Genomic DNA, 27,813 nt, shown 5'->3' on the forward strand with positions numbered 1-27,813 from the left:
TGAGGTGCAGCACATTGCAAGTGCAGTGGCTTTGCCACAAGGTTGACATGTATAACAGTAAAGAGCGTAGCAACAATGGTAGCTTTTCCACATAAGTAAGGTACATTGCGGTGCAGCACATTGTAACAGCTGTGGCTTCCACACAAAGCTAATGTGCATAATGCTGCAGCACGATGGAGCATGTTTTTACAGACACAACATAGAGGCTCTTTACATGTACTTCAATGATTTTATGAGCAGCTAAAGTGGTTGTGAATGTCGCAACGATAAGCTGAAACGGGTGAATCCCAAACTCTGTCACATAACATCTGAAAGAATTAGCTGCTACGAGAGAACCAGTGAGATTAATCTGGAGCGCTGTGCATGCATCTGTAGCCTAATGGGTAAAGAATTGGGCTGCTGCACTAAGGACCCAGATTAACGACCCACGATCAGGCACGTTACTAACTATTATTCAGCCTATCTGACTGGACGTACGAAGAAGTCAGGAGACAGATCATGATAATACTTTGCACAAGAGACAACGAAGCTGAACCCACGTTTTCTGCCTTGTGCTTGCAATGCTCTACCAAGTGAGCTTCAACGGCAGTTGTCCCAATGTCAATTTTCTTGGATAGCGGCGCATGTGCACTAAGCATAGCCCTGGGAGAGCTAGGCAGCAGCACTCACAGTCATGATGGCAGATGTGAAGTATACTTTAATACACCCACATTACAAAGCACATGATCTTAGAAGCTAGCAACTGGCTAATAAACACTCGTTTTCTACCATGAGGCACCAAGGCAGCCGAAATCAAAACATTTGTATCTTATGGGCGAGAAAATCAGGGGAATCACGCAGCTAAATTTCTTGTTTATAACAAGCATGAGATGGCAACAGACAATGAAGCAACAGTGACAATATAGAAAAATGGGCTAGAGCTGACTACAATCATTGGCAGCGCACACTATATTGCTTTCTCTACAATTTTGTCTCAAGAAATCTGGCAGCAAATCTTCTGGATTCTTCTCCTACTATGTCTTTTGCAACTAAAATTTTAAATGTGTGTAATACTTCATGGCAACTTAGAACACTTAAATGGTTATGCATCTCCATACCTTAAATTTGTCGACCAGCTTTGTCACCTTTCTAGAACAACTCTCTGGTGTCATACATCACTCAAACCACTACTAATTAAATCTACCTTTAGATGAGCAGTACCTGCATTAGACGCAGCAGCATACCCTTTTAGCAAGTGGATATACATACCACGCTCAGACTGAGCAAACCAAACAAACCAACAGCGACCAGTACTTGTGTCCATTTGTCTTCAACGAGGCAGAGACAGGCCAGGTCACGATAAACACAACAAATATAAGGTGCAGGCAGAGGAAATAAGCAGAAGCTGTAAAGACAGCACCAAAGTGAAACAAATTAGACAAACTTGCACACAGTCAGCGATCTGGGCCGAGGACAATTCACAACGTTACTTCCACAATTAGAAGCAAATGCTCCTCATGCAACAAGAAAAAAACACGTTTTAGCTGTAAGCAGCACGAGTGCATGGAGTTGGTTGATATTCTAAAAAGAGCACAGACAACAATTAAAGCAGACACACTACTTGTGTCATGTCCCTTCTTGCTGTTTTTACAATATCGGTCACGGTTGCAAAGCTACGCACATGATCTATGAACGAAAGCAACGGACGTGCAGATAAAGCTTGGTGAGCCGATTCATACTCATATATATGTTTAATTTTGAAAGTTCCCGTAAAAGCGATAGTAGCAGCAGCAGTAAAGTGGGTTCATTTACCAGCTCACAACGTACGTAGGCATTGTATGAGTTAACTCCACGGCTCGCAAAGGAGCTACTAAGAAGCTTTAAGTGAAGCAAATACGCTTTCGTTATCTCACTGCAACGAATGAAAGCCTCTGACGCCCCACGGCGGTCAGTGCGAGCAGCGAGAAAGGTAATTAAATACAGCCATGCGCTGCATGGGTAAATAAGAGGGGCATAGCGTAGTCATCCAATAGAGATGGAGAAAAATAGACTTAAGAAGGCGATAAATATCACAGGACGACATCCACACTAGTTGAGCGCATGCATTGCTGGCGCGTGGAAGCTGGCGCTGTTTTTTTTTTGTGTGTGTGTGTTTTTTACATCGGTGCAACGCGTAGGAACTGCAGTAGTAATTGTTGAAGGCACGAACGAATAAATTGTCCTCCGATCACTGCGGGACCTGCTACAAGCGTTTCGTGTTCTTTCGAATTTCGAGATCACATCGACCACAGCTCGAATGCGCAATCGGTTTTTTACGTGTCAGCAAGAGAACGGGTAATCGCAAGACACTTACCGTTGCTCCAAGTACTTCGCGGTAGCACCAGCAGCTGGGCAACAAATGTCATCAGGCCCTGGCCCACCGCAGTGTCCGCAACTTGAAGCTTCTAAGGATTCGCCAAAACCAAAAAGGGGGCCACATCATGCATACGGTACGCGCGCGAACGAGACGCGAGCCATGCCGTCTGAGTTCGAGAATAGTTATTTCATAAAAGCAAAAACAAACAACAATGTCGCGTCACATCCGGTAAGGTCAACTTGTCCTCCTTTCTACCAGCACATCGTAATTGGATTTCTCCGCTCTTGCTGCGCATGCGCGAGGAGCAGTGGTCGCGAGAGAGAAATGTGGGGACTTTCGATCCTTGAGATTTCCCTTCGCCTAGGTACTACGGAGAAGTAAGTTGTTAGCTCCGTTCGTCCCTAGCCGAGCTGGCAACGCAATCGACAGAATGCTTGGCCGGCAAGGCGAATAAGCCGTGTCCAAGGTGAGTTTGTTGCTATTTTGTTGCGACAGTAGCATATTAAATTTTTATAGTCCCAGGGGGATACGTTTGGACGTGAGGCGTTTTCTCGGATGACTTTAATGGCGAAGCATTACGTCGTGCTGATGCATTGTTCATTAGTTTCGTTGAGCATACCACACACTTCAGGGGAATCGCTGGAACGGAAACAGTTTGTGAATTCAACTGCCGTGCCGATGAATTAGTCTTTAATGTAACTGAGCATACAACACACTTGGAGATTCATGGGAATGGAACATATTGTACTCTGTATGTGAAAGTACTAAAACTTGCGTTTCCATGCAATGTGAGCCGTAAATCGTTGTGAAAGCTGTACAGCCCCATTGGCAAAACACTACGCCCTGCGAATGAATAGGGAATAATTGTATGCTACAGAAAAATGGTTGTCATGCAATTTCATAGTACTAGACCCTTGGAAAGCTGTACAGTAACACTGATATTGGCTACGTGGTGGAGATTCGTAGCGATTCTGAGGTGCTTGTGCGCAAGGATAATTAATGAAGGAGTGCGTATTACTAATCCCTGCTGTTACGATGTCTAGCTCATATACGGGGAGCTCTATGTGGCCGAAACGAGGGCTCAGATCGCTACAACCGCGTGCGAAATAGCTCTGAAGGCCTGCCAGTACACTTGGTCGGCGTCTCCGTGCTTGTACTGCGACAGCAGACGTGACGGCAGGTGCGCACACTATATCCTCTGACAGTGGTCGCTTTCCATTGTTGGTATACTTCTCCGCAATATACTGCGCATGCTTGATTGCCTGACACTGTTCCTTACGGCGAAGCTGACTTTAGGCAAACGGCATTGCGCAACGCTCGAGGCATCTTGTCCGTCACTGCGGATAGAAAACGCATACACGTTAGGCACGTACCCAAGAGGGGGCCCAGGGAGGCCCGGGCCCCCCCCGCCCCCCGAAATTAAGACGCATACCCCAACTCCCCGCCGCCCACGCCACCATTTCTCTCACACATTCCTAAAGCGCCGCCAAATCAATGTTGAGACTTGACAGCAATTCAGCGGTCAACATTTTGCGGCATTTTTCACTCCTTTTGTATGGCGGTAGTTATCGGCGTCTCCTGGGATGTTATGGCCAGTTTCCTCATCAGTTCGGTGCCCGCGCGATTAACTCGAGATGCATTCAGTTGTTGCCGTCTATTCAAGGGTCACGCCCATCGTTGTTGCTTCGTAAGTTCAACCTTCTTCGTTTAGACCAATCCAGGGACCAGGAAGCGGATTCAGTTCGTGGTCAGCTGGTCTGTATGCACGTGGAACGAGTTGCGGCCAAGGAAAATGCCAATTGCGTTTAATTTTGCTTTTTGTTTCATAATTTCCTCGAGTGACGGCTCGCTGCGACGCTGACAGATCCTCGGAACCATATACCCGTGATATGGGTTGGATATGGTGGAAAATAAGATAACGCGAGACAGCATCCATCATCAATTCTTGCAATAACCTTGCAACTCATAGAAAATATGACTGTCACTTGTTAACTCGTCTGGTTTTTCCCTAATTGTACAGCTCTTTCCATGGAAAATTGCCAACTGGAAACAATAATCGCAAGGATTTGAGAAATTAAGCGATCTACTAAGGGAGAGAGCCAAGGCAACAGCCAAACAGGAAGGAAAAGCGAAAACTAACAAATGTAATCTTTGTTTATGAAAATATTAATGGATCAAAATCTTTTTATTTAAAAAGGAACTAGAGAAAACGCCGCCGGTAGTGGAGGACAATTCCGTGTGCTGAATGACGCTTCTACAGTTATCATTCGAGCCGCTTAACGTTACCACTTCTCTGCTGTGCTTATGTGGGTGTTTTTCTAACCTTCCGTGGTGTTCGCAGTACGTGTAGAGTCGCAGCTTCCAGCGACATACGCGGTTGTATGCGACTGGCGGCCACGCATCGTTACGTAACTTCCAAAATAACAAGAGTCGGTTGTGGCACTTGTTAGAGCAGTAAACGAGGGATCCAAAAGAACTGCGATTGTTCTGCAAATATATATTTCTGTATATTTCTTCCAGAGATAATTCAAAAAATGCTACTATAGTCGGATACAAATTAAGAGGAAGCTTTAGCGCGGACCCAACTCCGAGGTGGCATATTCAAATACACGTAAAACGCAAAAACGTTTTTGTGAGATAACCCCTGGAACGAGTTTAATGAAATTTGTTGCATTTGAGAGAGACGGTTAAATTACAGTGACTGTTTGAAGCGGAATTTCGATTTAGTGCCTGAATTTTGTTAAAAAGATTTTCAAATATTCGACAGTTTGAAAAAAATAGAAGCACGAAGTTTACACATCCACTGCTCTGCATCAAGAACAGATGTCGCGGTTCTGTAAACGTTAGCCATTAGACAGTTCAAAGCAGACAAATTCTATATGTCATTTCGCATCCTATGTGAATTTGTTACGTTGTTTACAAGGGTTCTGCAAAAGGTGTGTTTCGATATTACTAAATTTTTTGAGATTCATGTGTAACATATCACTTTTGTCCGCTTTAAATGTCCTATTAAATACAATTCACAGAATTTATATCATTTTTCGTTGCCGAAAGACAGAGTTGTAAACTTGATAGTCTCGTTTTCTGAAAATGTTCGATGTTTGATAATTTTTATTAAACAATAGACGATATAAAGCAGAAATTTGAAACCAACAGTCACTAGAATTTAAGTTTTTCTTTTAAATGCAGCAAACCTCGTCAAATTTGGTGCAGTTGTTGCAGAGAAAAAGAAATTCTCCTTACATGTATTTAGATAGGAGGACGTTAAAACGGACGTTTGGGCGAGTTGGCAAGCCATATTTGCAAGTCAGCGCTCGTCCGTGTCGTTTCTCCCTGCTTGTCCCCGTCAAAACTGCGCTGTTCTGTTTCAAACATAGATAGGGGCATCCGAGCTAAAGCTTCCTCTTAAGTCTGCAATGAAGCCCCGCCAACGCCCTCATAACCGCCAGCTACTGATCCTCCGCGAGGCTACAAATAATTCGTACTTCAAACTTTTTTGCTACCCAAATAAGGCTGTAACTACAAAAATAAAATTATTAGCGCGTAATTTTATACCTTGTCCCCCGCCTATTATAGTCGAATGGCGAATGCCTAATTCTTTATGGAACTGAAATAAAGTGCTTGCTTTGCTGCAACTATGCACTATATTGTCAAATTTCACTTCAGTTGGCAGTGAAGTTTCATGAGTAAAACGGGTGCAGCAGTGAAATGAACTGCACAGCAGACTTTTGAAGAGTGAAATGCTCAGGCTCGATACATTTTGTCCATGTCTGTTGCACACTTCATTGTTTCCGCCAATGAAAAGACTTTTGAAGAACAGCAGGCGCTCCGGAGGTTTCAAGTACGACGCCATTGTGAAAAGGCCGCATGACGACGACTTTGTTTGCTTCTGTCATTGGCTGGCGGACTAACAGAACTCCACGCGGTCCGTGTGCCTTTGTTGCCAACTGCTGTTTTTTAAAGTTCTGTTCTACTAAAGTAATCCTTATTTCACACTTTCGCTTCTTGTTCTTGGCAGTGTTCTTCCTGCGCTTCTTTCCTGCGCGAGTCTATTTGACGTGGTACTTTGTTTGCTAAGTAAAGGAGAGCTGTATCGCACAGGCGTACCTGTAAAATACACCTTATTTCACTTCTGTTTTGTGGGTTTACGCGTTTTTATGGTAAATTGTGGGCGTTATTCACATTTGTACTAGCAAAGGTACCCGCCCTCCTCATTTGCATAGAAAAGTTACCTTGGGCTGCCTTCCCCCCCCCCCCCCCCCCCCCGAGAACAAATCTTGGGTACGTGTCTGATACACGTTCAAGCTATTTGAGCTGCATCATTTGTCGCTGTTTACCCCTCTTTACTAAATGAAGAGGATAACATACGCCTGCGTGGGTGATTTAAAAGATTGATAAAAAGCCTGGTCACCTATGTGCAGTCAATCACAAAACATTTATGCAGGTGTCCACGCTCCTGTAAAAAAAATACAATTCAGTGATGACCCTCTGGAGGTGGATCCGCACCTACGTAAGCACAGCCGGCTCATCAGTCGCAAAGTAGGAGCTGAAAATAAATTTTTAATGCTCATTATACGACATTGATAGCGATTCATTTGTGGTCAGCCAGTGACAAACGCATTGCACTAAACAGTGATACTTCGCCTTAATCCGCAATGTTTATGTGGTGAACAGGAGAGCAAAAGGTGAAAACAATGTCTTCATACAAGGCAAGTCATCCATGTAGTGGAATTGCGTTTATCGTTGGTGTAATGTTGACGCATTTACTTTGTGAAGTCCTACTTTTACTGCAACTTAGTTTCCATTGGTGCAGGTGCTTCTACTGGAAACATCCAAACTATGAGTTATCAAATCAGGTTGCCGTCTTGTAGTTTTAGAAGCTTTCCTCCGCTCTTAAGTCTTTTCTGAAACTGGAAGAGCTGACTGATTGCACAAACCACCTAGCCAATATCAGTGTTACTGTACAGCTTTAACAAGGGTCTACTGCTATGAAATTGCATGACGACCATTTTTCTTTAGGATACATTTTTTCCGTATTCATCCGCAGGGCATAGTGTTTTGCCAGTGTGGCTGTACAGCTCTAACAACTATCTACGGCTGAGATTGCATGGCGACGCAAGTTTTAGTACTGTCACACACAGAGAACAAAATGTTCCATTCCCGCGAATCTCCAAGTGTGTTGTATGCTCAGTTACATTAAGGACTAATTCATCGGCACGGCAGTTGAATTCACAAACTGTTTCCGTTCCAGCGATTCCCCCGAAAGTGTCTGGTCTGCTGAACGACACTAATGAACAATGCATCAGCACGACGTAATGCTTCGCCATTAAAGTCATCCGAGAAAACGCCTCACGTGCAAACGTATCCCCCTGCGACTATAAAAATTTAATATGAAACCACCGCAAAAAAAAGCAACAACAACAAACTCGCATCGGCACGCCAGTCGAATTCATAAACTATTTCCGTTCCCGCGAATCTCCTAAGTGTGCGGTATGCTGACCTTGATCAACGACACTAATGAACAATGCATCGGCACGATGTAATGCTTTGCCAATAAAGTCATCCGAAAAGACACCTCACTTCCAAACGTATCCCCCTGCGACTATAAAAATTTGATATGCTACCGTGGCAACAAAATAGCAACAAACTCACTTTGGACACGGCTTCTTCGCCTTGCCGGCCACGCATTCTGTCGAGTGTGTTGCCTGCTCGGCTAGGGACGAATGGAGCTAACTTTCTTCTCCGTAGTACCTAGGCGAAGAGAAATCTTAAGGACCGAAAGTCCCCACATCTCTCTCTCGCGACGACTGCTCCTCGCGCATGCGCAGAAAGAACGGAGAAATCCAATTATGATGTGCTCTTCTCCTTTCTTACGTTCTCTCAGCTAACGCATGTGCAGCGACCACAGAGCCCTCGGGGGCGATGTTCAGGTCCAGCCAGGCGACCGTGTTTGAGTTTGGACCCCGATGCGCCGACGAGGACTTGGCGAGAAGCTTTTACGCCGCCATTTCGGACCCTACAAGTTGATCCGACGCACTGTCGTACTCGACTGCCAGGTCGTGCCAGACGGCATTTCGCTATCACAGCGGCGCCCCTCATGGCCTGAAATAGTTCTCGTTGTGTGACTTATCCGTTCTACCAGCGCTAACGAACTTTCGGACTTCGTTTAGCTGACCTTTTGACTTTCTTCTTTGGACTGTGTTACTTTGGACTTTGTTTCTTTGATAAGTGTCCTTCTGTGTTTCCTTCTCCTCTTATGTTTGTAGCATCGGGACGATGCTTTTTGAGAGGGGGGCATTGACACGTGGACTTTACCTCTTTCGGGTGGGCGCTTTTCACCGCGTCTAACAAATGTTATTGCTCAGCGCGGGACGCTCGTGCATGTATCGGAAGTCTCTGGAATGTTATCGATGGTTTTATCCGCCGTCTGTTGTCGCCGAACCTTGTACGCGCGACGCGAATGGTGCAGAACATTCTGGAAGACACGCGGGCACCAGCAATTACTCTGGAACGTTCGATGGCTCATGTATAAAAGCCGACGCGCTTGACCGGCAAATGAGATTTCGACGATCGCCGACTGTGTTCGCCGCTATCGTTGTGATTTAACTGTAGCCTGATATTGTGGGCACAGGTTCGCCGAACAAAAGTTAGTTTTGTCATTCAGAGTATTGTTACTGTGTTCTTTACGGTCACTACTACGTGAATATATCTAAGCGAACTTGTATATTTCTCCCGCGGCACCACGCGTTTTCCCGAAAACACAAATGTTTCTGTTTTGTTTTTATCGAACTCTCTTGAAGCCGAACCGTAAAGCTACAGCGCAATCGAGCCTTAACCGAACCTGACAAAAATTTGTTTCTACGCTGTGAAATGAAACTTACGGCGATACACATATAGACCTCAGACTCTGCCCAGGCGGCGCTGCGGAAAAACCCGTCACCAGCGCCCCCATCGCAGCCTTGGCGCTAACTGGGTAGTGCAAGAAGAGCTGTCCGCAAGCGAAGGTGCATAGACCACAATGGACCCTTCTCTTTCGTTTGTGTTGAGGCACGGTTTCCTAAAAATCAAGGACCTGGAAAACTTCTTCCGCCTATCCACGCTTCGGAAAGGCAGCTCAGCAGGGCGAAGTACGTGTACAATATAAAATAAAGTCTTAAGTGTTATTTCGGCGTGCTGCAACTCGCAAGTACGGAGAGCATCAGGTTTGTCTATAGGCATATCAGCATAAAAATCTAAGCATTTCAAATTGGTTCATATTGAATATGTACAGACTTAAGTATCTCCTATATTTTTATGTATTTTATCGTAATGTTTTGTCTCGCAATTATTTACAGAGAGTAAATCTTTTAATAGCCTTTTCCAGGGCAGCAGACAGAAAACGGTTTCCAAGGCAGCAAACAGCTATCATAACGAAAGTAAGCTTCCTACAGTGCCTACGCGCTGCATCTTTCTTTCTCGCAGGAGCTACAGCATCGCTCAGTACCTTAATTTGAACTTTTCGCAGACGCTTCGAGCAACAAGCTCGCACAAATAAATGTAAATAAACGCGACATTTTTTTTCTTTACACACATGCGTTACCTCGCAATTACTCATCCAGTGCTCCTATACAGCAACTTTATTGCTCACATTTGAAAAACGCAGTCGAGCAGGCCCAGTACATTGCGAAGCGTGCTTGTTGTATCGGCGCAGGACATGCAAAATACCGAAAGTAGAAATGTGCCCGCGATACGACGATGCTCTAGAACAGGATTTTGAATTCATAAACGAACCAAAATGTTTGGTTAAGCTGACCTGCCAAATCTCCCCGTTCCACTTGTTAAGTCAAGCGGACGCGGACGTCTGTTAAAAGGTGGAGATATCGATGGTACATAAGCATGATGGTTCGCAACGTTGTTTTTTCTGTTACTAACGAAGTGGCGGCTGCAGATGCTTGAGTTTTCGCACGGTTACCACGGTCCTCCGTCAGGGCCTCGCAACACAATTACAGAATAACAAAATTGTCGCACTTTCTCATGCGAGCCGCTGTGTTGTGGGGAATGCAAGTAATCCGATTAACCAACAGGTTGAACGGGCCGTATCCAGCGCTCTCGCCTTTCCCCTTCATACGATCGCAATGGAAATCGGTAAAACTGAACGTTGTTATCCTGCCCTTCACGTTCATGGCGATTTACAACACAACAGTAGCGTCGATTGCGGAGTTTCTTCGTAGCGCGCGGTGCTGTCGTGGTTGCCGTCGCTTCCGCCATCAGTCTGAAGAGTGAGCCAGCAAGCGCTTTACGGCACTTCGGCGGCGCGTCCGACTAGCGTAGAAATTCATAGCTCTCTGTCTGGGTGTTAAATGCGCAAAACACTCGCAATATGGGCCAAAATCTAGTTAAATCGTTGTTTCGCAGTTGCTATCTGCATAGGCAACTTAGCAAGGGAGTCGGGCTTCGCACTACCCAATTACTGCCTCTTCGCAACGGCAGGTGGCGCTACGTGTCTTGCAAAACTCCAGAGTCTGACGTCCATAGGGTAGAATATGAGCTACCTAAGTTTTCTTTTTTTCTTGAGGCACGAGTGCTTAACGTGGGTGCCGTTTTAAGATGCACACACTTTTGGACAATATCTGGGGTAGATGCTCGTCAGTCTGTGGAATGTGAACTCTCTAGGATAAATGCCGGGCGCGTGGCGTGGTACGACCGTCCTTTATCTCTCGGTATTAGTTGATTACACTTTTAAGGTTACATTATAAAGCTCTAAACATCGAAAAGCCTGCCGCCCGCGGGATTGATTGCGTGTATCAGGTAAAATATAGAACGGAATCGAAATCATGAACACATCGCTGCCAGTCGTTTTGCGCCGCTGCTTGCTGGAGCTTAGGAAGAAGCTTGCGATGAATAAATAAACTCTTTTGTCTCTTCAGAAACAAGTAGTTGTTTTAGAAATATGCACTGGGAGCTGGTGTCATTACAGGACCTGTCTATGGAGGCTCATTTAATACCGATAAATTTGTGATACTCAGGCTGACGCTGCTGACCCTGTTGACGTGGACCGCGCTTCTGGTGAGCGCGTTCGGCTCGCTGTTCGGAAAAACCGCCGTGATGGTGCGTCAGGCCTGGTGCAAGATGCCGTGGGGCATTATCATCGTCCTCGGGGCCGTCCAGGTGGCGACCAGGGTCGTTGAGGTGCGCCACGTCTGCACTTTCTCGTGAAATGCGCTGTGCTCATGAATCGTATACAAGCGAACTCAATGACAGCGACCGGGGACTTCTCGAATCACGCTGAGCCCCTTTCCAACTAACTGCACTTGGTGTGAGAGAAGCTCATTATAAATGCGTGTGCTCTCAAAGCAACCGTAAAGGCGTCAAGTTGCAGCTCCCAACGCTTAGCGTGCGAGTATGAGTATTCGGTATAGCATATAGGTATTCCCAGAAATCGCTCATTGAGGTTGCCTGACTAGCGGCTACCTTGTCGTAAATGACAGCACGTTAATGAACGGAAGGAAGGGACATGCACAAGCTGTGGCCTCCGACTGAGATTTTCATCAAGCAGGGTACTAGTATACACTTGTACACGTGATTTCCAAACGAGCTGCCACGTTACCACATTGCAAAAACAGAATTGAAAAGAAATTGAAAGATTAACAGAGCAGAAAAAAAATTACAATCCTCAATCTTCTTGAAATATCAACGAAGATTAGCAAAGGGCGCCATTCACTGCGCATTCAAGATGTGCTAGTTCTTTGTGTGACAAGCCAACCGAAGACTTACTGCCGCCCTAATCACCCTTGGCTCTAACTGCCGCCTCAAGTATCACTCTTGCGCGATCACTCGCATGCTTTGCAACGACCGCACTCTGATGAAACAGCGGAGCGCACCCACACGGGTTGCAGCGCCAGTACGCTTCAGCATCTTAAGTTGTGTTCTTGTAGTCTGACATTTAGGCATCTGTCAGGCTGCTTTACGTACCTTGGTCCATCTTACGTACCTCAGTCCACCGGAAAGGGGACAACTATACACAACTCCGTTGGTACATTCAACAAAACTGTTTATGAGGGCAAAATGCGAAAACATCCGTGTATCTAGATTTAGGTGCACGTTAAACAACCCCAGGTGGTCCAAATTACCGGAGCCCCCCACTACGCCGTGCCTCATTATCATAAAGTAGTTTTGGCACGTAAAACTCCATAATATAGCTTTTTTTGTTTGTGTCTTTGCCTTTTAACTTGCGTGGTTCCGTTTTCGCAGGACAAGTCCTGCAACATAACTGCTAAAGTTTGTTTGGCGCAGAAAAACAAGGGAAATTCTTGCATCCTATCGTCTTCACTCTGTCCGACAGGCGATGTAGATATACGGAATGACGGCCACCTTTCTTAGCACCGCTGGCTGTGCATTGGAAATGTTGTTGACGCGTCTCTTGCCTTCCTGTGGAACGCCTCAAACGAAGATATGAGAAGGTGACCAAGAAAGCCTGCTTCTTCTAAACGAGCTGTTTGCGCGGAGAAGCTGTGTTGAATGGCATGGTGGCATGATTTGTCAAGAGCATTGCGGAGTCACGTGTGTGCCATGACCCTCTTAACATGCTCGCTGTGGGCTGACTCGAACGTCAGGAGTAACTTTTTCTCACGTGATTCTTACCTCCAGCAGACATGGTCTCTTGGAAGCGACAGCCTTAATCCAGAAACTGCATAAATGTCTGAATACAAGAACACAACCTAAAGGTGCTGAAAGGTACGGAGGGCTCTCTGGCACTGCCACGCTGCAATTCGTGTGGTAATCCGTGGTATTTAAAAAAATAGGATTGTCTTTTTGCTCCGTTAATATTTTTATCCTTTCTTTTCGATTCTGTTTTTTGCAATTTGGCAACGCGGCAGCTCGTTTGGAAATTACGTATACGAGGGTATACACATTTGTGACCTTCTTAATAAAAATTGCCGTTGGAAATCGGTAGTCCATATTTGCGCTGTTGTTTAGAATGGATTCGGTACCTTATTCGTGTACAGCCTCCGACGTTCTCCATATACTGTACACGCGGTGCCCTGGTTCGCTTCATGCTGTCCAGCGTAGTGAGTGTGCACTGTCGCAGCAAGCTAGATGATTTAGCGCGCGAGCTTTGTTCAAAAACTTGGCTTGATTTTACACCGCATGACCACTTACTAAGAATATTGGCGTTAGCTTTGACAGTCAAATACTGTCCCTCCACAATGACCATGAAGACCCAAGACCGCAGTTGGAGCCTCCATCACCATGGGCGCGCTCAATCGGAAGTGTGGAATTGGCGGAAATGAAGCTCTTAGAGCGGGAACGGGCTACGACTCGCGTGCGTACCTCTACATTATTAAAGCGAATTGGTATGTTCTGTCAAGGTTCTTGCAACAATTTTTGCTTTAGTAGTCCATAACTAAGCATTCGTAACAAATTTAGATTTGCGTCGGCTCTTGCGACGCTCAGAGTATAAGGCATAATTTGCTTTTTTTTTTCGAGACCGCATTTCCACGTTTCCGCCTCATATACTTAACGCTTAATCGCCGATGTCGTCAGCGACTTGGCCGACATCGAAACCTAAGACAGTCTATATCGTCGAAGAATACCTAAAACGCCTATATCATCGTCAAAATCTCACAAGGCGCGGGTTGTGTTAAAAAGCTCAATTTGTGCTTAGTTCGGGCACGCAACGTGTAGATTAATGAAACGCAGCGTTGGTTGCACATCGGCACCAGGCTACAACTTTGAATTGTAGCCTGGTGAAAGGCTACAACCTTTCGTGGATGCTGCACCCTGTAAACTTTTGATGTGACGAAGGTTGCTGCGTTATCACGCGTAAAAGCACTAGATTTGAACTTTCTAAAGTACTTATATCGTGCGCCCCTTGAGAATGGCATCTATTCATAGTGGCATATACTCCGCGGACTTTGTGGCCGCTGGTTAAAGGCGTAACAAGGTAATGTAGGGGCAGGTTAACGACGTGAAAACACACAAGGTGCCAACTAGCTTCACGCGCAGCAGTTACTATAGTCCGCGGACTGAGCTTGACGAGACTCCGCAACAGGGCTTCTTACGTTCGTATGAGTGGCGTTGCTGGTTGAGCCGTTCGCTAAGTGAATCGATGCCACGCGTGCACGCAGGAATACGACTTACTGCCACAGCTATTCAAGCTGTTCAAGCCGACCTTCTGGACAGCGCGGTCGCATATCGAAGTACAGGCCATTTTGGCCACCATCTCCTCCATGCTGGCCGAGACCACCAACAACCGGACGCTCAGCCTGCTCATGATGCCCATTGTGCAAGACATCGTGAGTTCGTTTATACCGTTGCCAATGTGACTCGCTGAGGTCAACGCTGACATTTGGAAACGAGCACATCTCGTACGCACCACTCTTTCTTCCTACAAAAGCTCTCTTATAGGGAGACCGCTTCCCCCACTCAAGCACTCATAAGACTTGCAACAGAACTGAAAAAAAAAACGCAGAGCTCTTTCGAAACCCTTGAAATTTATATGAGTTGCCGACCCCTCATTCTCACGCTTGATGGGTGGTAATAACTGCAAGATGCCTTTCACACGTAATAACGCCGTTTTCGAAGCCAAATCTATTATGAATCTTGCCAGGTGATTAGTCATACCGAGCAGCCGCCGAACGTCAGACACGTTATCTGGCGTCGCCAGTTCTCTGATAGCTCAAACTTTTTAAGGGTTCGGCTTGATTCCATCTCGACTAAGCACACAGCCAAGAAACTTTATCTCGGTTACCCCAAAGCAACACTTTCCTTTGTAAAACGTAACGCCAGCACTTGTGAGACGATCTAAAGTTAGACGCAGGCGCTGGTCATGTTGAGCGTTGTCGCAGCCAAAAATGAGTACATCATCTATTATGTTTACCACGCCTGAGATTTCTTCATGTACCTGCGACATTTTCTTCTGAAAGAACTCTGGGGCTGACGCTATACCAAACGGCACTCTAAAAACAGTCACGCCCAACTGGCGTTATGAATGCACTTAACTGGCTTTATTTTATTTATTTTAGGGCGACAACATAGTGTGATGAAAACCAGAGTTAGCGTTCAACTTCGAGAACACAGATGCCCCACTAAGAAGACCAAGGCTATCATTCACAGTCGGCATGACATAGCACTGGCTTTTGTTTAATTGGCAAGCGTTTGGTGTGCTGCGACACCACGTACTGGAGCACACAAGGGTTGGATCCTCCCGCGTGTAGTCGTGTGCGGCTTAGCCGTGTCCGAGGAAAAGGGGGTCCTGGGGGTTGGGCCAATGCCGTGTGTTTGGACCTTGACGGCCCCTCGGATGCGACAACACACCTCTTTGGCCTCCGCTTCACGTAGACGGCACCCCCGGACTGACCCACCCGGAGGAACTCCGTAGTTGCCTCTTCCTGTCCCCCTCTCAGATCTTAGTTTTTCTCTCTCACTTTCAATTTTTCCTGTCGTCTACTAACTTTATTTTACTTCTCGTTTTCCAGGAAGCAAGGGTTAACTGTGTGTATCTACCCAGCCTTGGGTACATATATTAGGTTATAGCGGAGTTGTATAGCCGACGTCTACAGGTATTTTCCTAACCTCGTAGTGTCCCCTTGTTGGGCTCGGTGGTGGGTGGCTACCATCGCAGCTGAATATTCTCAGAATGTCATGGCAAATGCATTCGCCCCTTCCAGATTGCCCTTACAGAAGAGGGCGCACCGAAGCGATTTTTGATTTCATTTTAAGAAGCAACTTAGAAACATTCCCATGCTACCATGCGATACACAGTGAAGGATCCACACCTATAAGAAAACTATCTCCATTCCTAATTACGAAATGCCTCGTAGAATGAATTGGAAAGCAATACAAGGTCTCAAAGATGTCAAGTGGGGACCTCTTCCTCGAACTCGAAACCAAAGACCAAGTAGAAAAGCTGGCTGATCTCACAAGCATCGGTGATATCAAAGTCACAATCTCAGCGCGCCGTTCTCTAAATACAAGTAGGGGCGTCATATCAGAAGATTTCTTAAACCTGAGCGATGAAGGACTCCTGCTAGGTTTCCAAGAACAAAATGTAATCAAGGTTCAAAGAATAACTATCCGAATAAATTACGAGCAAATCCCAACCAAACACGTCATGTACCTACCTTTTGTACCAGTATTGTGCCTAGTAAACTTGGTGCAGGGTATGTGAAGATCAACGTGAGACAGTATATCCCGAACCCGAGGCAGTGTTTCAAGTGCCAGAAGTTCGGACATGCATCGAAACCATGCAGAGGTAAATCAACATGTGCAAAGTGTAGTGCCAATGATCATCAGTCGGACAACTGACAACTGCAATGCTTCTCCACACTGTACAAACTACAAAGGAGATCATCCAGAGTATTCGCGATCTTACCCTTGCTGCAAGAAATAAAAAGAGATAATTGCACTCACGGTGAAAGAGAAGGTCTCCTGTTATGAAGCGAGGAAGAGGGTATCACACTTACCTGAAACAACCTATGCCAGTGCGGCGCGGCAGGGGGTAGCGCCAAAGTGCTCTCAGAGGTCTACAGGCATCACAGTCAGTGGCCCAGTAGTAACTCCATCCATCCGCCCCTTTGGTGGCAGCAGCCAGTGCTGCTCCATCATCATCAAATACGGGCCTGCAGATCCCAGTTTCGCAGGGCCCTAGACTAAACTGAACTCCAAGGCCTGAGACGCGCGTCTCAGCGCCTGGATGGCGATCATACAGCGCCTCGGAGAAGGCTATGGAGGTCGACGCAAAAACTCCAGCGTCATCGACGCCAAAAGATCAGCGCTCTCTGGAGCGCACTAAGAAAGACAAACTCGTAGTAACTGCGCCAAGAAAGGCACCGGTAACCTGAACGGCTACCGTTCTGCCAATAGCACAATATCTTTAACACATGTCTGTGATGCCCAAATATGGGGACAACGGTTCGTGTACTCAAAGGTTTTAACGGTTCTCTTAAACGGAGCCTCCGAGAACCCAATTGAGGAAAAAGCCGTTGGTTTCGAACACGCACACAAACTTTTAATGGAACTAAAAAGGCTTAAAATAAATGATAGAAAGAAATAGAAAGAATAAAATAAACACCCAAATAGACATCACGGTGGCAAGACACATTTGGGGCTAGTGTGAAGCTAACTAGTGCGTGAGTCCGGGCTTGCCACGACGGCAGAGACGCATAACAGTCTCGATGCGGAGACGCAGCGACAGTTGGCGAAAGGAGTTGCGCCGGCCTCACCAAAGGTCGTGGTGTAAGTTTTCTGACCGGGTGACCGGAGCGCGCCAGCTCTGGCTTGGAGAGGTAAAGCAGGCGGCTTGGTGGCACGAGCAGACGGCGGCGGCGTTCTGGCCGGGCAGCTGGGTGTAGAGCCAACGCCACCTAGAAAAAAATGTAAGGCCTCCGCACGCCGGTGTGACGTCACGCTAGTCGGATGGGCCGGACAGTCGACGCCGCCGGCGCCTCCGCGCCTAGGTTCGTTGCGCTTGCAGTGTGTCTCTTTGCGCGTCACGGATACTATGGCATGAGAAAATTAGTGCTGTCCTTAAAGTGACAGCAACCTATAAATTCAGATGCTTCGGTTCCAAAGCAAGACACGTATAGCTGACGCAAAAAATAAGGGGGAGCCGCTGGTTCACCGCAGTCAACACCACCATAGAAAGTAGCATTCTTTCATACCTTCCTTAGATTACTTGATTGGCAACTTTTTTTTTTTTTTGCGTGTATCGCAACACGACCTGCCTTATTGTGTTTGTGATGTTTGGTCGGGACTAAGACAAGCAAACTGCATGCTGCTTAGTCACTTTAACTTTTCACGGAACGAAAGAAAGAGGAAAACTGCATATTGAAGACACAGAATATACTTTATTTAGAAATGATAAAAACTGCATTCAGAAACAAACATTTTAAATCTTCCATATACAATTATCATTCTCACTCTTGCATTGCGTAAAACAGTCCTCGCTAGACACACGGATATCGAGGTTAATTTTATTGTGAAAATTTTATCATTATAGATAGGGTCACGCACAACTAATTGTCAAAAAGAATAAGCTTCCGTCTTTGTTGTACCATTTCTTGGGGTTATTTTATTTCCACCCGCCTTGTTTGCAGGCCTTATTGGTCTTCATAAAATACTGAGATAATGGTGAAAAGTAAGTAAAAAACGAGAGGCCTACTCTCAGTCCTAAAGGAAAACATGCAATTAATGGATTGCGGTAGCATGGAGAGTTCGAATCATAAACAGGTAGCACAATGCACTCAAATAACATTTGAATTGGCCAAAATGCAGGGTTTAAATTTTGATAATGTAGGCAAATAAGTCCTAGCTACGCCACAGGTTTCTTTTTACAAGGGTTCTGTCAACACAAACATACGTAGATGTTCAACAAAACAGAGCTTCATGAATAAAAATAAATAGTGAGAAACATCTCAGGCCTTCAAGGTCTGCAATTTTCGGTCGTTCTCGGCGTTGCGTAATTTTTCGTTTTCTGTGCGGCACAAGTTGTTCAGCAGTGTATTCGCTGCAGCACTTACAACATGCCCCATTACCTCCTGTGCAGGATGACCGAAATCACACACATCTACATCCTCAAAGTCATGAAGGGTAGCGAACACAAGGCCGACAAGAGTATCTTTCTGCCTAGGAAGGCTGAAAAATCGTACGGCATATTCTGGTGTCCTGAGCTTGTCCAATATAATTTCAGTAAAGAGTACAGCATTAACTACAACTGCTCGTGGAAACTTCAGGCCACCCCTTGTCATCTTCGCGATTAATGCATTCTCAGGGTCATCTAGATCGACGTCTTGCATCACAAGGCTTTCACTGCAAGATGCGCATGTCAGCTTTTTTAGAGCTGCATGGGCACAATAGCCGGCAACATAGGTTAGTGCCGGTAGCCTTGACGTTTTTTTCTCAATGTCGGAGTCGGTCACAGTGACTTGAAACTGGCCGTTTCCTGAATTTACACTTGTCTCCAACGTGTTCGCGCTTGGTGGTAGTAGAATGTCCAGATCTGGCAGGTCCAGAACCTTCTGCAAACGCAATTTGTTTCCAGATTCATATATCTGCCTTATGGACACGTGGTAATTGGCACCAGACAATTGCCGGTACTTTCCAAAGGGATCCTCTAAGCTATCAGTTTGAAATTTGCCCAAAAGAACATACTCGAAATGAAGCTCTTCGAGACAGTATATGGCAAGTTCGTGCAAGGCATGGGTAGTGTGGCTGAAAGCTATGTGCGTTTCACGTTTCAAGCGGCCATTGTCATGTCTGAGGCTTCTCCAGTGACTAAGCCATTGAACTACTCTCTCTAAGAATTCTAGTTGAGGACATGACGATGAAACTATTGGACCTTGCAATTGATCTCGCAACCGCTGTCCTTTTCTTGGCGTCTTGACGTTAACAATCTTCCACCAAGTCAAAATGGTGTCAACATATTGAGAGGTTTCCTTTGCATGCTGGAACGTTGCAACACTGTGAGCAGCAACAGTAGATGAGTTAAAAATCTTTAAGGCAAGTTTAACGTTCTGCCGTTCCATGTTCGAGGGGTTCAGTGCCTTCAAAGTGAGCGTTGGTGCTAGCTTCAAGAGCTCGTGCTTTTCAGCTTCGTGCAACTGGCATAATACCTTGAAAGATGCTGTATCTTTGGTTCAGCCTCATCACTCTTCGGTTCAGGAAAGTACATGCATTTGCCAATGTTTCTTTGATTCAGCCAGTTATTTCTTATACACTTTAGTATGTGAACTGAGTCCACCACAAAAAACAGGGGTCGTGATGCGTCAGCAGGATGCTGGTAAACAATGCTGACACTTGCCGGCTTAGCGAAGTAGGACATGGCTTTTCTGTTTATGGAGTTATTGTCCGAGATCACTGCGATTATTCTAAAATCAGATGCCTCGAGATCAAGAACAATCTTCCGAAGGAAGTCGTGCAGCGCCTTAGCATCGATTTGTGCCGCAGGAAGAATGTGTACATCCTTGTTTGAAGCAAGCAGGCTCTGTATCATAAATACGTGGGCAGTTTTTGCTGCAGTCGATCAATTTGCCGCAGCACCAGTAACAAAGCCAGCCTTGTAATAAAAAAATGATTGAAGGTGAATCTCATCAATCATTCACGTTACAGTCTTTTCATGCTCTTTATATGTGCTTACAATACGCTTTGCATAGGAAAGAAAGCTACATTCTTGCTGCTCCATTTTAGGGCGTACATCGTACGATTAACACAGTCTTCTGATCGTATCAGGATGCGGCATCTTAAGCTTCATCGAACTTCAGGAATCTATATGCATGAGGTGAAATTTTGAACAAAAGGCTAGCAAAAACCAGTAAATGGGGGGAGATATCGGCCAGCATTATTCAAAACAAGATCAACTTGACTCTTCAAGAATTTAAGCACTTCCAAATGCCATTCTTGCAACTCGCATGCGAAATGTTTTCCACTTACTTCCTCTAGCAATGTCGAAACCAATGTCAATAGATGACGGGCCTTTTCAGAACGCTCAGTGCTGATATCCTTACGTGTCTGTTCGATCATGTGTAACACACTTTTCAAATCTCTCAAGTCGCACAGCTTTTCAGGAACTAACACATCACCACACTTCATCACACCCGTTTCACCAAAAAATACTTCGACGCGCAGGTCTGTGGACACGATCACCGAAGTACGGACTGCAGGAGCAGATTGAAGTGACAAGTCCAAAAAGAAAACCTTGGAGCCCTTGTTCAAAATTGTCCAGAAGTCCAAACTCTGAAAGCTTGGCAAGGCCTTCAGCAAGTCCGCAAAGCTACGAACCAGATTTTTGGCGTCCTCTTCTGCTTGGGTTTGCTGAGAAAGCATTATTGCTTTTTGCAAATATGTGGCTTCCAAGCGCGCTCTTTTGGCAGCCGGCGCATCTCGAACGCACACTTGCGGACGCGATAAATAGGCAGGGCAATTGGGAAACAAGCTCGGAACTGCAGTTTTCTTCAGACGGATGTTTTTCATGGCAACTTCGACCACTTTTCCTGTCTTGACGTCCGTGTAAGATGTCGTCTTCAAGTAATCCGATGGCAAGAAATGCTTTTCACAGAGCTGAAATAAAAAAAAAAAACAAGCCGTTACAGGTATGAAGCCAGACGAAAACGTTGAATTTACAAGCGCGTCGACAGGTGCAGAGACCCATCTATTGTGCACGCGTGCACGAATGCATTGCGCACTATGCTGACGAAACCTATTCGTCTGGAAACCCAGAATAACAATAGAGAGAAGAAATACTTACCACTGTGTACTTCGTTGGCGAGAAGTCCTTCCGAAGAACGGCTCTCATCCATGCTTCCCGAGTGGCTCGGTCAGATGGGAACTTGTGCACTCGGACACTTGGTCCTCAGTCATAATTGGACTTGCAGATGGTGCGCAACAACAGCCAGGCATCGTTGCGCTTCCGTGTGCGACGAACCACGCACAATCGAAGAAAAGCAATCGCGTTTACGGTGCAGCATGCCCCACCAAAGCCACCAAGAAAAAGCTCCACGCGTTGCCGCTCTAGCGTTGCAGCCACAGAGAAAATTTGTTTTCAGAACGCGCGCCGCGATGTAAAAACGCAGCGCTCCCCCATCCACTGCTGCCATCTTTCTTCTTCTTCTTCGTGATTTGGGAGAGAGAAAATACGCTCAGTTCTGCAGCCCATATGGGAGCACGGCGCAGCGTAATGGGGATAGGGGCGGGGAAAGAAATATGAGAGGATAGAGGGGGAAAGTGAGAGTAGGTTTCAGGCAGCAGACGTCAGCATCATCCAGGGGCGATGGCCGGCGCTCGGGCAGAGGCCGTGCGAGGTCGAAGTCTATTGGCGATCTGGGAGCCCGTTTGAGTACACATATTCAAGCAGGCTTGCCAGTGCTGGGAGGTGGTAGCGGGCCGGGAAGACCAGGTGTGTCTCTGAGGTAGCCGGGAGTCCATACCGTCGGTAGGTGGCAGTGACTGGAGCGCGCTCCTGGGCTAATGCAGGACAGGTGCAGAGTAGGTGCTCGAGGGTCTCGGCGTCACCGCACCTTCTGCAGGCCGGCGAGGCGATGCGTCCCTTGCCATGGAGCCTAGCTGCCGTCCACACGGAGCCCGTGCGCAGACGAAGGAGTGTGGAACGGTCCCGTCGCGAGAGGCCGTTCTCAGGGAGGAGTTTTGGGGCGCGGTTGGTAGCTAGACAGGAAACCAGTAAGCTATCGCAGGAGACGAAAGATCTGATCAAGAAACGCCAATGTATGAAAGCCTCTAACCCTACAGCTAGAATAGAACTGGCAGAACTTTCTAAGTTAATCAACAAGCGTAAGACAGCGGACATCAGGAAATATAATATGGATAGAATTGAACAGGCTCTCAGGAACGGAGGAAGCCTAAAAACAGTGAAGAAGAAACTAGGAATAGGCAAGAATCAGATATGTGCGTTAAGAGACAAAGCCGGCAATATCGTTACTAATATGGATGAGATAGTTCAAGTGGCGGAGGAGTTCTATAGAGATTTATACAGTACCAGTGGCACCCACGACGATAGTGGAAGAGAGAATAGCCTAGAGGAATTCGAAATCCCACAGGTAACGCCAAAAGAAGTAAAGAAAGCCTTAGGAGCTATGCAAAGGGGGAAGGCAGCTGGGGAGGATCAGGTAACAGCAGATTTGTTGAAGGATGGTGGCCAGATTGTTCTAGAGAAACTGGCCACCCTGTATACGCAATGCCTCATAACCTCGAGCGTACCGGAATCTTGGAAGAACGCTAACATAATCCTAATCCATAAGAAAGGTGACGCCAAAGACTTGAAAAATTATAGACCGATCAGCTTACTGTCCGTTGCCTACAAAGTATTTACTAAGGTCATCGCAAATAGAATCAGGAACACCTTAGACTTCTGTCAACCAAAGGACCAGGCAGGATTCCGTAAAGGCTACTCAACAATAGACCATATTCGCACTATAAATCAAGCGATAGAGAAATGTGCAGAATATAACCAACCCTTATATATAGCTTTCATTGACTACGAGAAAGCGTTTGATTCAGTCGAAACCTCAGCAGTCATGGAGGCATTACGGAATCAGGGTGTAGATGAGCCATATGTAAAAATACTGGAAGATATCTATAGCGGCTCCACAGCCCCCGTAGTCCTCCACAAAGAAAGCAACAAAATCCCTATAAAGAAAGGTGTCAGACAGGGAGATACGATCTCTCCAATGCTATTCACAGCATGTTTACAGGAGGTATTCAGAGGCCTGGAGTGGGAAGAATTGGGGATAAAAGTTGATGGAGAATACCTTAGCAACTTGAGATTCGCTGATGATATTGCCTTGCTTAGTAACTCAGGAGACCAATTGCAATGCATGCTCACTGACCTGGAGAGGCAAAGCAGAAGGGCGGGTCTGAAAATTAATCTGCAGAAAACTAAAGTAATGTTTAACAGTCTCGGAAGAGAACAGCAGTTTACGATAGGTAGCGAAGCACTGGAAGTGGTAAGGGAATACATCTACTTAGGGCAGGTAGTGACCACGAATCCGGATCAAGAGACTGAAATAACCAGAAGAATAAGAATGGGCTGGGGTGCGTTTGGCAGGCATTCTCAAATCATGAACAGTAGGTTGCCACTATCCCTCAAGAGGAAAGTGTAAAACAGCTGTGTGTTACCAGTACTCAGATATGGGGCAGAAACCTGGAGGCTTACGAAAGGGTTCTGCTGAAATTGAGGACGACGCAACGAGCTATGGAAAGAAGAATGATGGGTGTAACGTTAAGGGATAAGAAAAGAGCAGATTGGGTGAGGCAACAAACGCGGGTAAACGACATCTTAGTTGAAATAAAGAAAAAGAAATGGGCATGGGCCGGACATGTAATGAGGAGGGAAGATAACCGATGGTCACTAAGAGTTACGGACTGGATTCCAAGGGAAGGGAAGCGTAGCAGGGGGCGGCAGAAAGTTAGGTGGGCGGATGACATTAAGACGCTTGCAGGGACAACATGGCCACAATTAGTACATGACCGGGGTAGTTGGAGAAGTATGGGAGAGGCCTTTGCCCTGCAGTGGGCGTAACTAGGCTGATGATGATGATGATGATGATGATGATGATGATGATGATGATGATGATGGTGGTGGTGGTACCTACCCTGCTATCCGGATGGCTGGATGTGAGCAGCTGTTTGACCATCCGACTCTCGTGACGTATTGCTTCTCCGCGGCGTATCCCCTTTCTGCAAGCGCACCACGCTTTTTCTTCTCTCTGGCCGATTAGGCATTCTCCGATTGGCTGCCTGACGCCCCGTGGTCTTTCCTAATTCGTTTGCTTTTCTTCTTTTAGTTGTTTTTCTTGCGCCGCGTGCCGGACGCTCTTCGGCGTTGTCGTTTTTCTCCTTCCAGCACGGAATTTGCCTCGGCGCGCGCACTCCTTGTCGTCTGCTCCTGACCGTCCCGATCACCGCACCATGTCGCGCACCACACATCACAATGTCGCATACAATTGATGAGCACATACAAATAAATTAACATTCCCAATTCCGCTACTACGGATTTTATCATACATTGAAATTGTAGAGGACTGATTCACAATTTAGGTGACTTTAAAGATAATAAACGAGTTCTCGCCAGTTGCATTTTATCTACAGGAAACCAACTTAGGCCCTAAACACAGTCAATAGCTTAAAGGTTTCACCGTTGTCCGAATGGACCGCGAACACTCCAGCCGTTTGTCATGATGAGTTGCTATAGTCGTGCAGGGTGGCACTCGTACCCGACACGGTCAATCAAATACCTGTGTCGAGCCTGTAGCCATCATTGTTATATCATATAAAACCGTTACCATCTGTTGAATTTATATTCCTCCTGACACCCACATTACGATTAGAAAACTAGAAAACCTAATAGAACAGCTGCCTAAACCTTTCTTTTTTTTTAGTGGGAGACTTTAATGCTCATTCTACTCATTGGGGCTGCGGTGAAACTGACAAAAGAGGGTAGCTTATTAAATATTTTATTTTATCTGATAACATTTGTCTTTTATATTCAGGTAATCCAACCTATTTCTCGCCTACTGCACGAAATCTTAGTTGCCTAAATTAGGCCTTTTGCTCACCATGTGTTTTTAGTGATTTTAAATGGGAAGTCCTGAACACCTCATGTGGCAGCTATCATCTACCTGCTATCATCAAACTCGCGTCATCACTAGCCATTACAAATTTTAAACCGCGTCGCTGGAAAATACATCTTGCTGACTGGCCGCTTTTGATGAAACATGCAAAACTCGAGGAAGTATTTTCAAGTGAACTAAGTATAAACTAATTTATTGAAAACTTCACTGCGGTTTTAATTTCAGTGGCAGAAAAGGCAATATCTCAAACATCAAACCTTGTGTGCAAAAAAAAATCTACCCCTGGTGGACTCCTGAGTGTACAGAAGCAAAAAACTTCAAAATAAAGCCTGTGCAATCTTACGAAGACATCCCACCTATACCAACCTGTTATGCTTTAAACAGGCCAGAGGGAAAGCACGATTTATCTGAAGGCAGGCAGAAAAATCATCGTGGAAGAAATACATATCTTCAAACTCACATATAAGGGAGCATGGGAACAGGTTGGAAAGTTTCGGTGAGATTGCGCATCTTACACAATACTGATATTTACCAGTCGAGGCACACAAACAACACTACAAGAACAGGCAGATATACTTGGCGAACATTTTTGTGATGTCTCCAATTCAGTTAATTATATAAAGGAATTGTAAAGAACAAACAGCCTGCTGAAAAACAAGCTCCCAATACTGGCGCGTCAAGTTAACCGTACAATTCCCCCCTCACACAACAAGAAATAAATGGAGTCCTTTCTGCAGGGGAAAGAAAATACAGCGCCAGGTCACGACCGTGTTCACTATGTCATGCTGGCACATCTATATCAAGCATCAGTAAATGCTCTCTTAAAATTTTTGAACATAATCTGGGAATCTGGTATAATGCCGGAAGAGTGGAAAATGGCAATAGTAGTTCCATTTCTTAAAGCTGGTAAATCCCCAACATCCGCAGGCAGCTACAAACCAATTGCCCTCACAAGCTGTTTGGCGAAATCATACGAAATACATTATTAATATAAGACTTTCATTTATTTTAGAATCAAGAAACCTAATAGAGCCCCACCAGTGTCGATAAAAAAGGGTTGTTCAACTACTGACCATCTTGACCGTCTAGAACATGAAATTCGATATGCATTTTTACACATACAACAGTGTCTTGCAGTTTTCTTCGATTTAGAAAAAAGCCTGTGATACCATGTGGAGATACGGAATTTTAAGAGACCTGGCTGACCTCGGGATCCGTGGTAAAACCTTGAACTGCCTAGCTGATTTTATGTCTAATAGAAAATTTCAGGTACGTCTCGGCTCAGTACATTCTCATACATTTATTTACACAGGAAAATAGCGTTCCACAAGGCTGTGTTCTCTGCACGACACTGCTCATACTAAAAGTAAACTCAGTTAATAAGATTATACCGTCGTCTGTTATGCACTCTGTATACGTAGACAATCTCCAAGTGGCTCGCCGCGCCTCGCATTTGTCAACCAGTGAATAGCAGCTTCAAATCACAGTAAGTAAACAATGGGCTAAGAAAAATGGTTTTCGTTTTCCCCCACAGAAAACAATTGCTGTTTTGTTCTCTCAGAAACGAGGGCTACACAACGATCCAGTCCTAAAATTGAATGACGCCCTACTGCCGGTCAAACAAGATCACAAGTTTGTAGGAGTAACTTTTGACATCAAACTAAGCTTCCTAGCCTACATAAAAGCACTAAAATGTAAAGCAAATAAAGCGCTAAATATTGTTAAGGTTTTGTCTCATAAGCATTGGGGTTCTGACCGAACGTGTCTTTTACGTATCTATCGGTCCCTTGTGCGCAGCATTCTAGACTACGGCTGCATGGTTTATGGCTCAGCCAGACAGTCTTACATTCGACGACTTGATCCAGCACATAACCTGGGACTACGACTGGCAAGTGGTGCCTACTGAACATCACCTGTCCAAAGTTTACACGTTTTAGTGTAATGAACCTTCCTTACAGCAGTGCAGAGCATTACTCACTTTTTCCTATGGGCTCAAAGTTCAGTACTCACCACAACACATATGCTACAGCATCGTCACACAGTGCAACTCATGCTTGCATTACACAAATAAACCGAACATGATTAAGCAGCTTGTCTTGCGATATGAGGAATATTATTGGGAGTATGACATCCCTCGCTAAATCCTCTAGGTTGCCAACAAACCACGACAATTGCCCCCATGGTACGATTTCACATAGTTATGTGACTGGACATTAACACATTTAAAGAAAAGAGACGCCCCACTTGAACACATTATACAAGAATTCCGTGCTCTACAGGACAAATATCAAAGTGACATGAAGTTCTGCACTGATGGCTCCAAAACAATATAACACGTGAGTCTAAAGCCGTAACGGAAATTTGGGAAACAAGTATTCGTTTACCCAAAACATGCCTCGGTTTTCACGGCGGAAGCTT

At 45.6% G+C, this 27,813-nt stretch overlaps 1 protein-coding gene across 1 annotated transcript in view; it reads left to right on the top strand.

The window, feature by feature from the left end:
- Window positions 1-11,348: 11,348 nt before the first annotated feature.
- LOC129382151 (Na(+)/citrate cotransporter-like) overlaps window positions 11,349-27,813 on the top strand; it is a 32,253-nt gene continuing 15,788 nt past the window's right edge. The window contains exons 1-2 of the mRNA XM_055065656.2: window positions 11,349-11,503; window positions 14,443-14,610. Coding sequence (XP_054921631.1) covers window positions 11,420-11,503; window positions 14,443-14,610 — 252 coding nt within the window. The 5' untranslated portion in view covers window positions 11,349-11,419. The remainder of the gene's footprint in view (window positions 11,504-14,442; window positions 14,611-27,813) is intronic.

The sequence above is a fragment of the Dermacentor andersoni genome, chromosome 3, assembly GCF_023375885.2.
Source record: "Dermacentor andersoni chromosome 3, qqDerAnde1_hic_scaffold, whole genome shotgun sequence".
Taxonomy (NCBI): Eukaryota; Metazoa; Arthropoda; class Arachnida; order Ixodida; family Ixodidae; genus Dermacentor; species Dermacentor andersoni.